This window comes from Epinephelus moara, chromosome 24 (genome assembly GCF_006386435.1).
Source record: "Epinephelus moara isolate mb chromosome 24, YSFRI_EMoa_1.0, whole genome shotgun sequence".
NCBI classification, from domain to species: Eukaryota; Metazoa; Chordata; class Actinopteri; order Perciformes; family Serranidae; genus Epinephelus; species Epinephelus moara.
This window is the reverse complement of record NC_065529.1, coordinates 21,043,983-21,059,577: the sequence shown is the minus strand read 5'-3', so window position 1 is coordinate 21,059,577 and position 15,595 is coordinate 21,043,983. Positions and strand designations below refer to the sequence as shown.

The 15,595-nt window shown below is 42.2% G+C and overlaps 2 protein-coding genes across 3 annotated transcripts in view; one reads left to right on the top strand and one right to left on the bottom strand.

Annotated features, from left to right (window-relative positions):
- Positions 1-1,729: 1,729 nt before the first annotated feature.
- On the top strand, positions 1,730-8,831 carry LOC126386068 (twist-related protein 2-like). The gene is made up of 2 exons (XM_050038170.1): positions 1,730-2,916; positions 7,524-8,831. Exon 1 carries the CDS (start codon positions 2,011-2,013, stop codon positions 2,581-2,583), a length of 573 nt encoding a protein of 190 aa, XP_049894127.1. The 5' UTR covers positions 1,730-2,010; the 3' UTR covers positions 2,584-2,916; positions 7,524-8,831.
- Positions 8,832-8,971: 140 nt separating this feature from the next.
- The window catches only part of LOC126386067 (histone deacetylase 7-like), a 50,565-nt gene continuing 43,941 nt past the window's right edge, over positions 8,972-15,595 (bottom strand). For both annotated transcript variants that reach the window (XM_050038168.1, XM_050038169.1), the window contains exons 22-25: positions 15,295-15,428; positions 15,114-15,198; positions 11,445-11,592; positions 8,972-11,347 (exon numbers count right to left, since the gene is read on the bottom strand). In XM_050038168.1, coding sequence (XP_049894125.1) covers positions 11,305-11,347; positions 11,445-11,592; positions 15,114-15,198; positions 15,295-15,428 — 410 coding nt within the window. In that variant the 3' untranslated portion in view covers positions 8,972-11,304. The remainder of the gene's footprint in view (positions 11,348-11,444; positions 11,593-15,113; positions 15,199-15,294; positions 15,429-15,595) is intronic.

The window sequence follows — 15,595 nt, the reverse complement described above, 5'->3', positions numbered from 1 at the left end:
CCGTTCAGCGTCCCTCTCTGAATGAAATGTAAACCAGTGCAATCACGAGGTTCATCAAAAATCTTCTGAGCTGCGCTACATGCACATGGTCCTTCAAATGCAGCGGCAATCACACCCAAATTGTCGGCTAGAAGCTGTCAAGCAGCGTGTCAAGGATGAGACGAGGTCGAGTAACAACACAGGATACTTTTGTTAGTAAATAATACAAGTTCTTTACATCTTTACGTAACATCTCTGGACAGTGACTGAATATGAATCAGTTTTGGAAACATCAAACATGCAACGACGCTCATTAAAAAAGGTGTTGAAATATAGAGGCTACCATTAAGTATGCTGTCATCAAAAAGTACCAAATTTCTGCAGCCTAGAGCAGCGGAAATCTCCCCACAAGATTTCTCTGCAGTGATCCACGCATGAGTCACTCAAAGTCATGACGCATGGAGGTATAAATGCACACAATGTTGGGAAACTGGTCTGGAGTCAAAGGTAGATTGCACAACATTTAGTCATTTGTTCAAACTGTAGGTACACTGAATAAACATGAGCCCCATCTCTTCTCAGGAAGACCTGTCTGCTGTGTCATGACTGCCAGCGTGTTGAGAATGTCTTTAAGTGGCTGCAGACCCAGATGGGTTCGCGATGCGGAGGTGGAACATGTGTCGGCTCTGCCCGGAGGCCATGGATGGCACAATTAGGTGCTCTCTCACCTTTGCAGACTGAGGTCACTGGGCCACTGAGGTCAGGGGTTATTTAGGGTCCTGTCTGTGCTCCGTTTCCAACCTAACGTAGATGACTAGGAGCAGCTGACATCACTGCTCCAAACCAAGCACAGGTTAGGTGTGAGATAATGGATGTCTGTAGAGGTTTTTCAGCAGTTCAGTGTACATCAGTGTTTACAGATGCAGTAATATGTCAAGAAAAAGTTCATCTTGTGAAATTCTTCACAGGATGTGTGCTTGCACAACCTCACATTTTCTCTCAGATCTACTTAAAGCTGCTGCGGCCAATAAGATTCATGAAAAGTCCTTTTTTTTGTTTGGTTTGCAGGACTTTACGGCCTGTCATGGCAAAATATGTAATTTGTGCCATTTTTAAACATTATAAAGCGTTTGTGTTTGACTTATAAATCCAGCTTCAGTTGTTTAATCTGCTGTATTTTCATCGTCTCAGTCCACACTGTGAGCCGTGGTTTAACGGATTTGCTTTTATAGTGTTCTGTTATCAGCGTGATAAAAAACCACGGCAGACAAATGTCAGTGTGAGCTCACATTTGTTCTCATGTTAAAGGAAAAAATAAAAAAACTTTTAGCACTACATCAATACGCATGATTGATGGCTTTTATATTGCAGGAAAAATGTATTTTGAGAATGTGTGTTCATAAAAAATATATTAAAGTATTGAATATTTACACTGATGACTGTCAGAAATAAAAGGTTTAGATTTATTTCTGTCCTAATAATGAGTTGATGAAGGAGAATGCAGACACAAGGGTGCATGTGGACTGACTCTCCAGCCCCAAATCTGGAACCCATAAAGCCTCAGACATCCCTGCAACATTAGACACAGCACTTCTTATTGGCTGAGCGCTCCACTTACCCCCTTCCTCTTTCTCCCGCCCAGCTAACGCACACTTCCTGCTTCTCTGCCTTGCTCAGGCCGGACCACGCCCTCTGGAAGTCCGCTCAGCCAAAGAGAACTGCCCGCAGGCCCCGGGTTAGCGTTTGGGTATAAAAGAGGCGGAGGTGGACCTGCCTGTCAGATGGTTTGTTGTTGTTCTGCCTGCCAGGTTGAGAGGGGAATGTGAAAGTGAGAAATTTAACAGGGTAACCCAGGAAACAGGACAGCCAGAGCGACGTCCAATCCGATGGAGCTTCAGAAGCCGTGACTGTCTTTGACGAGAGAGAAGAGTTTTTGTTACACAAGCTGGTCAAGTTCAGGTTTGTTGTCGCTTGAGAAAGAGCATCACAGCGACTTGTCTTTGCAGTGAAAGGTTGTTGGTGGACAGTACAATGAGAGAAGAGGTGTCCTGCACCAACTCCCCCGAAGGAGGTCTGGGGGCCAGCGAAGAGGAGCTGGAGAGAGGATCAAAGAAGACCCTCCAAGCAGGAAATCGAAAACGTTCCCCTTACCCCAAGAAGGACAGCCTCGGTCAGGCGGAGGAGAGCAGCACCGGCAGCCCAAACAGCCTGCTGCCGTCCGGGCCGAAGAAGGTAAAGAAAAGCCCTTCGACGGTCGTATCGTTGGCCCCAACGTCGCTGGGCCCCAGGCTGGACCAACCCTTTGAGGACCTCCACTCTCAGCGCGTCATCGCCAACGTGCGGGAGCGTCAACGCACTCAGTCTCTGAATGATGCCTTCGCATCTCTACGCAAAATCATCCCCACGTTACCTTCAGACAAGCTGAGCAAGATCCAGATCCTGAAGCTGGCCTCACGCTACATCGACTTCCTCTACCAGGTGCTGCAGAGCGACGAGATGGACGCCAAGCTGGCCAGCTGCAACTACCTGGCCCACGAAAGACTGAGCTACGCCTTCTCCGTCTGGAGGATGGAGGGGGCCTGGGCCATGTCCACCAGCCACTAGGATCCCATCGAACCTCTCTCCTAAACCCTCTCGTGTCCATATCTCCACCCCACCACCTGTGTCTGTGTTTGCACCCGCTTCCTGACCTCTGAATCTCTGAATTCTTCCCCTCTCGCTCTGATCTTAACCTTTTCATCTCAGACCTTTGCATACATTCCTGCTCCATCTATCTATCCAGAAAGGTTCTTTTCACTTGCGTTAACATCCAGAGTTGGATCTTTGCAACTAAAACCTCTCACAGTTTCCCTCCATTGTTTCCACCTCCACATGCTCTCCCCTGTCTGTCCTACAGTTTAGTCCAGTGCAACAAGACGCTCCACTGCAGCCCCTCAGGTATGGACTAAATATACAAACACACGCACACACACACACACACACCTGCACAGACAGCATATAAACATGAACATGCACGTGCAACACACTTCTGTATTCACCATGTCATCATGGACACAGACACAGGCTACATGTTTCATGTGTCCTTCTTTCCATGAAGAGTGTTTCTATTTAATTTGTGGCCTCTAACTCAACAAATAAACACCGCAGATGCCCTTCACAAACAAAATACACACACAGGTATACAAACAATAATCTGTGCTGGTTAAGACCTCTTAAAGTATCTTATTTAAATGAAAGAAAAACTAAACTTTTATTTTATAAATCATTGTGAGACATGCAGCAAGTTTTAAAAAGGCTCAATCACAGATTTATTCTTACTAAAGAACAGAAAGTAAAGATGTTCTATAAAGCACATTTATAATTGTACATATTTATAAATTAATAGTAAAATCTCAGTTGAATTGTAAATTGTTAAATTTGATGAGTAGGCCTCTGTTTACACACAGTAATTACTAGTTTTGAAATTTACAACTAATTAGTTTGTTTAACTTTAAATTCAGATGTTTATATTATACACTATGAACTTTAGGTATTTTTTAAATTTTTTAATGCAAATGTACAAAAATGTTCTAAGGTATATAAAAAGATTTTGGAAAAAGATAATGTCAGTTATATTATCATAGAAATTATGGATCCAATTGTGTTATAACGTGGATCAACAAAACTGCTAAACTTATTTCATTCTTTTTTTAACTGATTTTGTAAAGTGTAATATACTGTTTATTATTGGCTAGTATTTTGCTGTTGTTGCATAAAACTGACTCAGTTATTAAAAATCACGTAGCTCAGATAACAAAGTAAGCCATCAAATCAAATCAAATCAAATCAAATCACGTGTTTACTCTGTGTGCAAATAATTCTGCCAAGCAGGGTGCAACTCTTGCATAAAAACATATCAATATCAATAGATATTTCCTGTCAAATCCAGTTCACTTAAAAATAAGAGCAATTACAAAAAAGAACAAAAACAAACAAACAAAAAAAAGACCTAAACATATGTAAGTTACATGTAAATTATAACTTGTACAGAATCTTTCATGTGAGATTTCAAGCAAAATGCTTCAAATGAAATTATAGAATTTATCAGCAAATGAGATGAAATGCAAATAATCATTTTAAAATGAGACAAAGTGTCAAAAAAAGAAATAAAGAAATATTTATAAATCCTGTTTAAACACTCCAGTATATGATCAAACCTCTCCTAAAGCCATGGCCACAATAAACAACATTAAAAATAGCATAATACAATAAGTGAGGTAAAACATGATCAAAGTTTGAGCTGTAATTTAAAGAAAGCATTTTAATCTCTTTGCTTGTTTCACTTTTCTGACTAAACTGAACCAACAGCACTCTATCATCACCGTGATCTAAACTCCCCGGTGTCTGACAGACCTCTGATGTATTTAAGACAAATGTTTTCCTCCAGAATCTGTAGGATCGACTTCACACGGGGTCTGTTTTTTCTCAGCCATTTTAACAGACACCAGATTCCTGCACAGGTACAGCATGAAAGGAGCGAGAGAGAGAGAGAGAGAGAGAGAGAGAAAGGGAGAGTGAGGAGAAATAAGTGGAGGCACATCTCTCTCCCTCTCTCCCCCTGCAGCCTTGCCCTCTCTCCTCAGGATCTTGTATCGTGCAATCAGGCCCCGCCGGGGCCCAGACAAGCAGGAACCTTTAGATTGGAAACAGTTGTGAGGTATTAGGAAGGTGTGTGTACCAGGGTTAGGGTCAGGCACACGGGCCTGTGTGTGTGTCAGCGCTTGTACATGTGTAATGGTGGTGTGCGCGTGTGTGTGTGTGTGTTTGTGGTGAGCTTTAACTACCTGTGCAGTGTGTGTGTGTGTGTGTGTACGTGTGTGTGTATGTGTGTGTGTGTGTGTGTGTGTGTGTGTAAACAGGAATACACTTGCAGATGTTGTTTTGGGGATTTTATCTTTCCTCTCTCCTGGTTTTAGTTTCATTTCTGGAAAAAAAGGCAGCCAGGAAGTCCTTTAAAATAAAATGACAAAACACAAGATAAGCATTTAGATGGAAAGACAGCGAGGACGGAGATGTGGGACGAGCTTTAGAGGTGAATCATGTTGTTGTGCTGGAAGGAATACACACTTTTTCATCAGCTAGATGACAGGTCAGGGTGAACACATTTCAAACAGGCACACACACTGACACAGACAGGAATGAGTCTCACACACTTTCATGCTACTCACAGTGCAGGAATCACAAACAATACAAGTGCTGTTACACAGGCTACACACAACATATATACATTACACTGTCCAGACACACACACACGCATCCGCTGGCCATGTGCACACCACAGGTGTTCCCCTCTGCGTTATTACCAAACCTCCAGCGGCCTCTGGAGCAGACGTCGAGGGCTCCACTTAGAGCTGTGGATGTGATGCCAAGGCCCCTGCACGTGGAGCAGAGTGTCCTTGGACGCAGCGCGGTGGTTATTACCTACCACTTTGCCTGCTCTGCGTGTTATCATCAGCTCTGCAGGGGCCGCCAAAGAAAGGGCTGGAAATTCAAGGCCTGAAACTGACCTGAACGTCTAAGTTTAGGGAAGATGATGAGGTTGGAAAGACATCAAAGGCAGAGTGTGCAAGTGTGTGTGTAATTTAAAACTGTGTGTGTACGTGCGTTATATGAGATATATATATGACATTATCATTTACACATGTACACCCACAGAACGTCCAAAATATCAAGCATGACTGCAGATATTACAGCTGCAGCCTCTTTTTAAGTTTACGAACGCTTAAAAATCTCCTCTATGGTGGACGCTGTGAAGGGGGTGGACAAAATAACTGGAACACTTGACAATATATCAAAATGTGTGATGTTCCACATGAAGTGATTTGAGGCTGTTATTCATGTCAGTGTGTCAGATTACACCTAACTGTTAAAGGTGTTTCTGTATTTTTGTCCCCCAACATGGTGTCACACTAAGAAAATAACTAGATAATGGGTTTGACCATTAACGCATCTGTACACACCATGAAAAGCACAAGTTTCACGGTAGGAGAGCCTTTAATATTTTCCTTGAGAGCCCATAGCATGCACACACACTCACGAACATGAACGCAGTTTTGTACATTTAGATGAGGATGATTTTAGGATGTGTGGGTGTCTGGCTCAGGACGAGTCTTTGAGAATGAGAGAATTGTTCTGTTTGAGTTGGAAACAAAACAATACTCTCCCCTCTGTTTATACTATAATCAAAATGCCTGTCACTGCTCTTTCCTCTGCCGGAACCTCTGGCTCTGCCGCGTCCGTGTGTGAATGTGTGTGTGCGTGTGTGTGTGTGTGTGTGTGTGTGTGTGTGTGTGTGTGTGTTTTACAGTTTGGACTGACCAGCTGTTGGATGCTCTGCTGTGCATATTAAATCTCTGGCGTTCACTCCGAACTGATCTGGGACCAGATGTAAAGTCCTCTGCGGCTCATCTGCGTTTTAAAAGCCTCATCCAGAAGTTGTGGCTTCTGATAGTCATCTTTATTTTTAGAGAGCCAAACTGTGAGCCGAGCGCAGGTGGGAGGGTTGTGTGTGAGTGTGTGTATTAGTGTGTGTGTGTGCATTTGACCGCTTCATGTATATGTGCATTTTGTATGTGTGCTGGCCTCGCTCAGACAGCTGCAGGGATAGAGAGCCATGGAGGAATGACTTCTGGTTTGACACGTAGACAACACAACGCCACATAACTCGGGTCCAGAATGCATCAGCATCTGTCAAACATTCACACGCAGGATTTACTGAAACAGAATGAGTTATGTGCGATTTAAAATAAAAGTTTAAATGAATAATAATAATAAAAAAGCTCCCAAAAAATCCTGAAGCAGCTTTTTTTTTCCTTTATCAGTTGTTTCCTGTGAATTTCTCATGTTAAGGTAGGCAATTTAAATCCAGTGCAAGAGTGGCGGACTCCGCCACCACCAATAAATACTATGATATGGAGAAATAATTACTTCATAAACATAAACTGAATGGTTACTGTGGAAAAATGCAGACCACAAGTAGTATCAAAGATGGATTTGACTTCATGAAAATGGTTGTTACTTTAAATATTGTAAAATCAGACAGATAGCGGTCATTTTTGTGTGAACAAGAAAAAAAGCAGAATAGAGGTTGCCCTGCACTTTGTGACCTTTTATCTGTCAATTTACACATTTACGCTTTCACAGCATAAACGTCATGTGACGGGCTGACACCCACAAACATACCTCTAACTGTTTCTTACTGACTTCTTCTCTGTGTGTGTGTGTGTTTCTTGAAGCATGGAAAGGCACACTGTAATTAGGGTGAACTGAAAACGTTCCAGATGAAATGTTTGCTTGTTAAAACAAGAGAGGAAGAAGCTAAAGGAGCTGTAGGGATTTTTCCACTTTCCGCTAAACAGAAGTGTTTGTTTGTACACACGTTTTATAACCTCAACACACGTCTCGCAGACTTTCAGAGGAGTGACACACACACACACATGTATGAAATGTCTTCTTATCTTAAAAGTGCTTCAACGTTAACTCATCTCTGTTTCTCGTCTCTGCAGAAAACCAACACATGGAAAATTTTCTACACTCAAAGAAGAAATGCGTTCCCGCCTCACCAGACAATCCCCCATTTTTTAATCTTACAAAAAAACTTTTTTTTCTCTCTCTTTCTCTGGACACGTGCTCGACTCATGACACTGAGATGAGATTCTTGCAGCTTGACTCTAACAGTTGTGTGTTTCTGAAACACCGGGGAGAAGACGTGACAGTCAAGCGCTGAACATTTTAAATGACGAAAAACATGGAAAAAAACAAACAAACAGCTGGCCTGCGTTGACAATGAAACAAAATGGCTGCTGGTTCGAGTGCCTTGGGTAACACCACGATAACCATCATCCACCCGACTCTTCGCATCGGATGACTCACTGCCAGACAGACATTAAGATGACTAATGATAATGGCACAGTGATGGTTAGAGGGCGGTCACAGCCAATGAATGTTTACAGCTAAAATGCTAATAAGCTAATCGCTCTGGCTCTCGAAACCCCCGTCTTGTGGGAAAAAGAGGAGCACGAGGAATCTGATGCAGATCTTGTACTCTGTTGTGCTGTAGTAACTGGATAGCTTTCTGTGTATTTTGGGGGTTTTAAAGTGTATCTGTTTGTGAATTTGGTGTATGCACACTGTATTACTTTAACTCTGCTCCTGCATTACACTCGGCTTTGATGAAAAGATCCCACGGGAAAACGTCTTAAACCACTGATCACACTTCAGCCACTATTCCACTTCTGTTTATTCTCACTTCAGCTTTCCTGTTATTAGTGAGCGTCGCAGAAAGTTGTTTTTTAAAATGCACGATGACCTGATTTATCTTTTGGTTTTTTTTCTGCCGCTTTGAGAGATATCTTTGCAAACTTGCTGCGGGCGTTTTCACTGAATAATGCAAAAAAAATAAAAGCAGAAGGTTTTGTGTAAGTGATGATGAAGTGATTCCAGCCATCATGTAGAGGATTCATCTGAAATCATGAGTAGTCTAAGTACTGTTTGATCATGTTTTGTTTTGCATTATTGCTTTTGGTATTCTTTATTGTGTCGGCTCCTGTGGACAATAAAACTCTTCTTGATGCTGTACATGAGTGGAATATTTTGATACATTACATGTCAGGATTTAGTAGTAACTCAGATATAAGAGTAAGCTGTGTAGGTGTAGCTTTTTGGCGGGACACAGGACACTCCCTCCTCAATATTTAGAACATGTGCATCTGTTCCTCTAAGAAAAAATAGTAAAGTAGCATAGGACTTTTATGTTGACTAAATTAAGGACATTTACACCATAAATTGATGCATAAAAGGAAATTAAGTGTTTGACCATCCAAATTTTCTGGCTCCCAACCTCCTGTTTCATATGTGTGTCCCCCAGATGTTGAAATGAATCCTATGTCCTTGCCTTGGTAAATTTGCTTACATAAAATGATGCAATATTAACAAAGTTAAAATGAGCATGCCAATACAAAAATTAAAATGTATATAATTTACCTTTATTGAGGTTTTTTTGGAAACAAAAATAGTAGAAAAGACAAAAAAGCAGACAAAAAAAACAAACAAAGTCAATATGTACACTGTACAGAAATGTCAGTTAAGAGAAAACTGGACTTCGCCTGCAGTTTTGATTAAGATCGTGGTCAGCACGATACGTCAAGGCACACACAGGCTGACAATTTGGTCTCTAAGTACGCACAGGGTTCATTTTTGAGATCAAATACAAAAATAAGTCATTTGCATGAATTAAGACTAAAGATAAGACATCATGAACGTTCTCATAAAACTACGAAAGCTACACTCGGGCTGTCCTACATGATACGTCATTTGTTTTCACATTTTAATGACATTAACAAAGATCTGGCAGGTTTTGAGTTGCACACACAGTGCAACATAAAGACTGAAAAAAACAACAACAAAAAAACAACAACCTAACTTTACCGCACTTAAAAAAAAAAGGATAATCCATAGCACCGTCAAAATTGTGTTAGGCATGCAAAGAGCACTTCAAAGACGCAGAATCTGAATGTATAAATAGAAGGTTTTTTCGGAGAAATGAATTTGTTTATATATCCGTCCTGTGCTTTCGGTGCTGTTCAACTGTTTGGATAGAAAAAAGAAACATTCACAAACTCTTCAAAGTCTTTGAAGTTCTTTAAGCCATGCCAGTCCAGGGACGGCACATTGTTCTCATAAACTTTGGTTGCGCTTAACCTGTGTCCAATTGCACTGTGTGGATATTCGACTATCTCAGTATTACTGCTCCGTCCTAACTGCTAAAACGTCGCTGTTTGGTCTGGGGAGCAAAAGCATCCCCGCTGCTGACGGTAAACAGAGCGCTGCTACGTTACGACAAACAAAAGGTCAGTTTGTCCTTCTTGTGAAAGAAATAAAAGTCTAAAGTAAATTTACAAAGTACAGCAGGAATGCTCATCCACAGGTAGAAACACTGGTCCGCTTCACAAACATGATCAATGTTCAGATTTTAAGACCCACGTCATTCTGATCCTCCCATCCTGAGGGCAATGTAAGTGCACTTGAAGTGTGTGATTGTCGGTAAGTCTTTGGATGGGCCTCATCCAAAATGTGATCTGCATCGTCACATGTACAATCATGTCTGAGTGGTCACGCTGCACCGAGGCATCATGGGTGATTTGTGTCTTTGCTGACGTGTAAAGAATCTCCCCTGATATTGATACATCGAGGACTAGAGGTATTAGCTCTTCATTGTGACTAATGCCACCGATACAAACTACAGTATGTCTACACTTTTAAGATGCACTTCATCAAAGACTGCTGTGTCTTCTTTTATCTGCCGGAGAGCCATAACAGCAACGTCAGCCATCTCGCTGCATGTGCTCGCCCGACACGCCAAGAAAGAAAGAAAGAAAAAAGTTTAAGAAAATATGTGGACATACAAATCAATATGAAACATATGTATCTCAGACTTCACTGTAGCTTCACTCGTACTGGAGTCCGTACTGACGTCCACCAAAATGTGTGCCAAAGGTCAAATGAACCAATATTCAAATAAACTAAAAACACAAACAAACAACATGTTTGATTGTCAACATGGCCGATGTGGCTGTGTCTCCTCCATCTTGTCCGGTTCACATTACAGAGCGGTGCAGTGCAAAAACGATCAGACGCTCCTGATCTTTTCCTTCATTGTCACGTTCAGACAAATGACATCATCATAATGGGACGCGGAGCCTGCTCTCCTTCACCGGACATGTCCTGTGGGGACGACTCCTTCCGCTCTGAGTGATTGGCTCCAGTAAGCCCCGGGTGACCTTTGACCCCGCCTTCAAGGTTACAACAGTCCGAGGGGTCTCCAGCAGGTCTTGTGGGAGTCATTTACAAGGTGAATGTTTAAAGTCGCAGATCTGTGCTTTGTCAAGTGTGTGTTTGTGCTACGTCACGTTGTCAGCTCCCAATGCTACACGAGAGTGAGGATCCTTCATTAATCTGCCTACGCTTGTCTTTCTTTTCAGCTTGTTCTCAGTTCAGTGACTGATGTCCCCTTCAGGAAAAAGCCTGCGGAGGCGTCACAAGAGTGTGAATGTTGTCCAGGTGAGTGTTGTTGCTCAGTGTGTGTCTGAATCAGAGCGGTCAGACTGCAGCCAGTAGTCATGCAGGAGTTTTTGTGAGGCAATGAATACAGTGGTCGAACTGAGGAGGACATCTGCTTCCAGTGATGGTCCAAATGCAAAGTGTGTGTGCATGTGTGTGTGTGTGCATGTGTGTGTATGTGTGTGTGTGTTTCCATAGACACTTGGTTGAAGGCAGCTGTCAAGAGACTCAGAGAGAATCACCTTTCTCTGTCTGTTTTTCTGGCTGTTTCCTTAATGAACGAGAAAAAGAGAAAGACTGTGTCAAACATCAAGTTCAGCACTGTGATGATGATGAAGCAGAAGATGTTAAACATGATGTCGCCCTACTTGTCAGAGGCAATGGCTCCCATCGACAGCGAGGCGATGGCGCTGATGGCCTCGCTGTCCGAGTCTCGCCTCAGCCGCCGTCTCTGCGCCTGCAGGTAGGACAGGTCTGCTGTGGTGGCCGAGTCCTTCACACTCTGCCAGTACTCACCTGCAGGACGCGAGGATATGAAAAAGAGGGAGAGGAGGAAGGGAGGAGAAAGAGAGGAAGATTAATGGCCTCAGTTGTCGGTATTCCAGTGTTGTTTTCATTCACAATGGTTCCTTGAGGGAAAGTGCCTGCGCTGCATTATTAAAAAGCAGTACTTGGTGTTTGATCCACCAGTTGTAGCTGTTTGATCTGAATATAAGCACTGGCTGTCACATAAACAGCCCGTGGTCTAAATATCCATGTTGATAATTTCAGAAATGTAAACTCAGACTCAATCTGTTCTCTCAGGGTCTCTGGGCTTCGGTCCTGTGACACACGGTGGAAGTAAAATCAATCACTGTTTGCAAATGTGTTCGTCTATGAGCGTGTGTGTGTTCTGGCTGTGCATGCAACTCGCATATATTTCACCCCAGGCCTAAATTATGGGCTTAACATTCTTGTGGCTTTGCAAATATTTTTAATTAATCTAATTTGGTTGGGATAACATTTGTGTGCAATCAGGAGGGGATGTTGCGAAGGTCGTGTGCCAGAGAAGTGTTTGAAGATAATTGGAGCCAGGGCGGCCATGCGTGTGTGTGTGTCTCTGTCTGTGTGTGGGACGGCTGGAGGGAGGGATGGGAGACAGGGATGTAAAGGAGGAGAGGTGGCCAGAGAGCAGGAGGGATGAGGAGAAAGAGAGAGGAGAGTGCTAAGAGGAGAAAGAAAGAGACCAAAGTCATAGAGAATAGAAATATACGAAGAGATACCAAACAGGTTGGAGATAAAGAAACTGAATAATTTCCTGTTAATTGTAACTGATGGAATCATAAAAATAGAAATGAAAAATGTTTCCCGGAAAAAAATATAATGTTTTTATCAAACTAAAAATGCTTGTAATGTAAAATAAAATGACAGCAGAAGCAACAAGTTTTCCGTTCAAATACAATAATGAAAAGTCTCTCTGGGCAGTTACAGATGGTGACTGTAAAATCTCTGTAATTTGTGACTGTATTGTGATTATATGCCTCCCGTGCTGCTCCTCCTGAGCCCTGTGTCATTTGGGGCTTTATTAATTAAAAACTGACTTAACTGGAAATGCTGCCATGTGGTACGATGGTTATCTGGTGCCGTAACAGGTGTATATCTTTGATCTCAGCTTCAACTAAAAGCCTGTCCTTCAGATAATACCAATGAGCAAGAACAAGAACGGCCAAATCATTTCCTGAAAAACGTTTTTCTTGTTGATGTGTATTTGAAATCTTCTTAGTCACTTCAAAACAGTTGACAGGAATATATTTACATTTACAACTCACATTTATTGTGACATTTCATAGGTGTATGTGACATTTACTTGTCATGACTGACCTTGGAGAGAGTGAAACTGAGACAGATTATGAAGGCGAGAGTGAAGGAGAAATTGTGCAGTTACAGGTAAGAATAAAGAAAGATGGCAGCAACTTTAGTGGAAGAATAAAAACCGCAAAGTAAGTTTAGAAGGAATTGTTTCTAAGTGCTTCCAATACTTGTAAACTAGTCAGGGTTTGCACACCTTCTTAAACATCGAGTTCAAGGACTTTCCAGGCCCAATTCTTTGGAATTCAAGGACCCAAAGCGGCATAGTAAGAGACATGGATCAAGGTTAATTACTGTTACAACACTGGTAACTTTATAATGAAGTAGCAGGCTTTAAAGAAGCTCAGAGACAACAATTTGAATGTGTGAACCCTTCTCAATTGTGTGTGTTATTTTTGGGGCCTTTTGCCTTTATTTGATGGGGCAGCTATAGTGTGAATGAGGGAAAGAGAGGGGGAATCACACGCAGCGGGGGGCCATGGGTTAGAATCGAGCCCGTGGCCTCTGCGGCAAAGGCACAGTCTTTTGTGCATGGAGCACCTGCTCTACCAGGTGAGCGAGTGGGTGCCCCAGTTGTGCTGTGTGAACGGTGATGTCAGACAATATCAGAAGAACTTCAGTTTGTATTCTGTCACAAAATATATAAATTCAAGCACTTTCAGTAACCCAGGTCTAATTCATTCAAACATTCAAGGCCTTGATTTTTAGGTCAAAGTCACAAACATCAGGACGAGCATTTCAAGGACCCATGGGAACTGTGACTAGCAGAACTACAAGCAGAATAAAGCATCAGCAGCAGTGTGTCAAATATGGGAGGTCTCTGTCTCCCTAACTAACTGACTAACAGCATGGGCCCCCCAGAAGACATCAAAACTCATTTTGGGAGGTCTCAAAATTATAAGAGGTCGCAAATCATTTTCTGTTTATCTATATTGTAAAAATTCTTTTGCTGTTTAAATATTGAAAGGTGAGGAGCAACGCAGAAAATACAACTGACAGTTAACACATAGCTGGTGTAGCAGGAGCTGCTAGTGATGTCGAAAATACTAAATTATTGATACATATCGATTCTGATACTCATTTTCCGCAGTGTCAATACAGTGGTACCCGCTGCGCCTTCTTACTCTCTCTTACTGTTAATGTTTACTACAGTCATTCTGCTGCTCTCTGCTACTAACCAAGGAAACAAAAGTCGTCGTTGTCGTGTTGTAGCCTTGTGACTTATCTTTGAATAAAAATTTTAAATCTAAAATTCCAGTATTGTGACAACACTATGTGCTGCTGCAGTTATAAATAATACATTCTGAGCTGCTGCTCTGCTCCTCTCCATATCTGAAAAACCTTGTTTATGCCTTTTGTCCTGAAACAGTCTTTACATTCTGAGACAATATAATAAAACAGGGGGTTCGGAGATTTGATAGGCTGCTTTTCATCAAATGATCTCAATATAAGAACAGTGAATCTTTCAGAGCAGCTCACTGCATACAAGGTCCATCACCAGTTCCTGCTGTCCTGTCTAAAGATTTAAAAAATGAAGGTGTCCACGCTGTGCTGCTGTGTGTAATATAAAACATGGATTTGGTTTTGGAGAGGTGTCAGCGTGTGTGTTCGTGCCATCGTGTTGGTCTGCTCAGAACACAAATGAAAATAATTTACTGAAAACATGTAGGGTGTTTTTGCCAGCACAATCTGCACACGTAACATATTTTTATATATTTATATATCTGTTTGTCCATGTTTGTTGAGTTCCTTGTTATGCAAGACTACAGTTTTTGCATATTCCGCCCAGTAGCCACCTGAGAGCGTATTTGATTAGCCTACTGGTCAGGTTACAAGTCTTATATTAACGTCTGAGGCCGGGGCTGATCTGGAATTGATTAGGCAATAATTTGCAGGTAGCGGGTCGGTTCCAGTGCTGAGCTCTGCAGGTGAGCGTCAGGTTTTCAAAGCTGGAAGCATGCAGGACTCTGGACAAGTGTGTTTAAGTGTTTTTATATAGGCATACTGGATGAAAAAGTGTGTGTTAATATGTGGCTGATTTTTTCTGTTGATGCAAGAATCATCACAATCGAAAACATAAAAAAATGTGACTGTATATATTTTTGACAGTGCTGAAAACCCTCTGAATGAGGTGTTACTGAGGTTTCTGGATGCTACAGGTTGTGTTGCGCTGAGGTGTCAGTTCTCACCCTGAACCTGGATGATTCTCTGCAGTGACTTGACAGCATTTTCACAAGGCTTCTGGTCCAACACAGACTGTGACAGAGGCTCCACCTGGGGCACAACACAGTAGGTGGTTATAGGATGGAACATACTGTATGTCTCCACAGAAACACACCCATGTACTGTATGTACACACACACATCTCACCTCCATGCCCAGCAGAGCGCTGACGCAGGCTTCAGAGGCATCACAGATGGCCTTGAGGTCATGTCCCCCCTCCAGAGCCAGGACCACCCGACCCCCGGCCAGTGACATCAGCTGACGGGTCAGGAAGCCAAAACCTGGTAGAGAGCACACGAACACACATGATTACTGGTCAGAGATTTTACCCTAGATATGAATTAAACAGAGATTAAAGCTGTAGTTGGTGACTCTTATAAAATAACTTTTTGCCATATTTGCTGAAAGTGTCACTATATCCACACAGAAGTACATGAGACATATAATC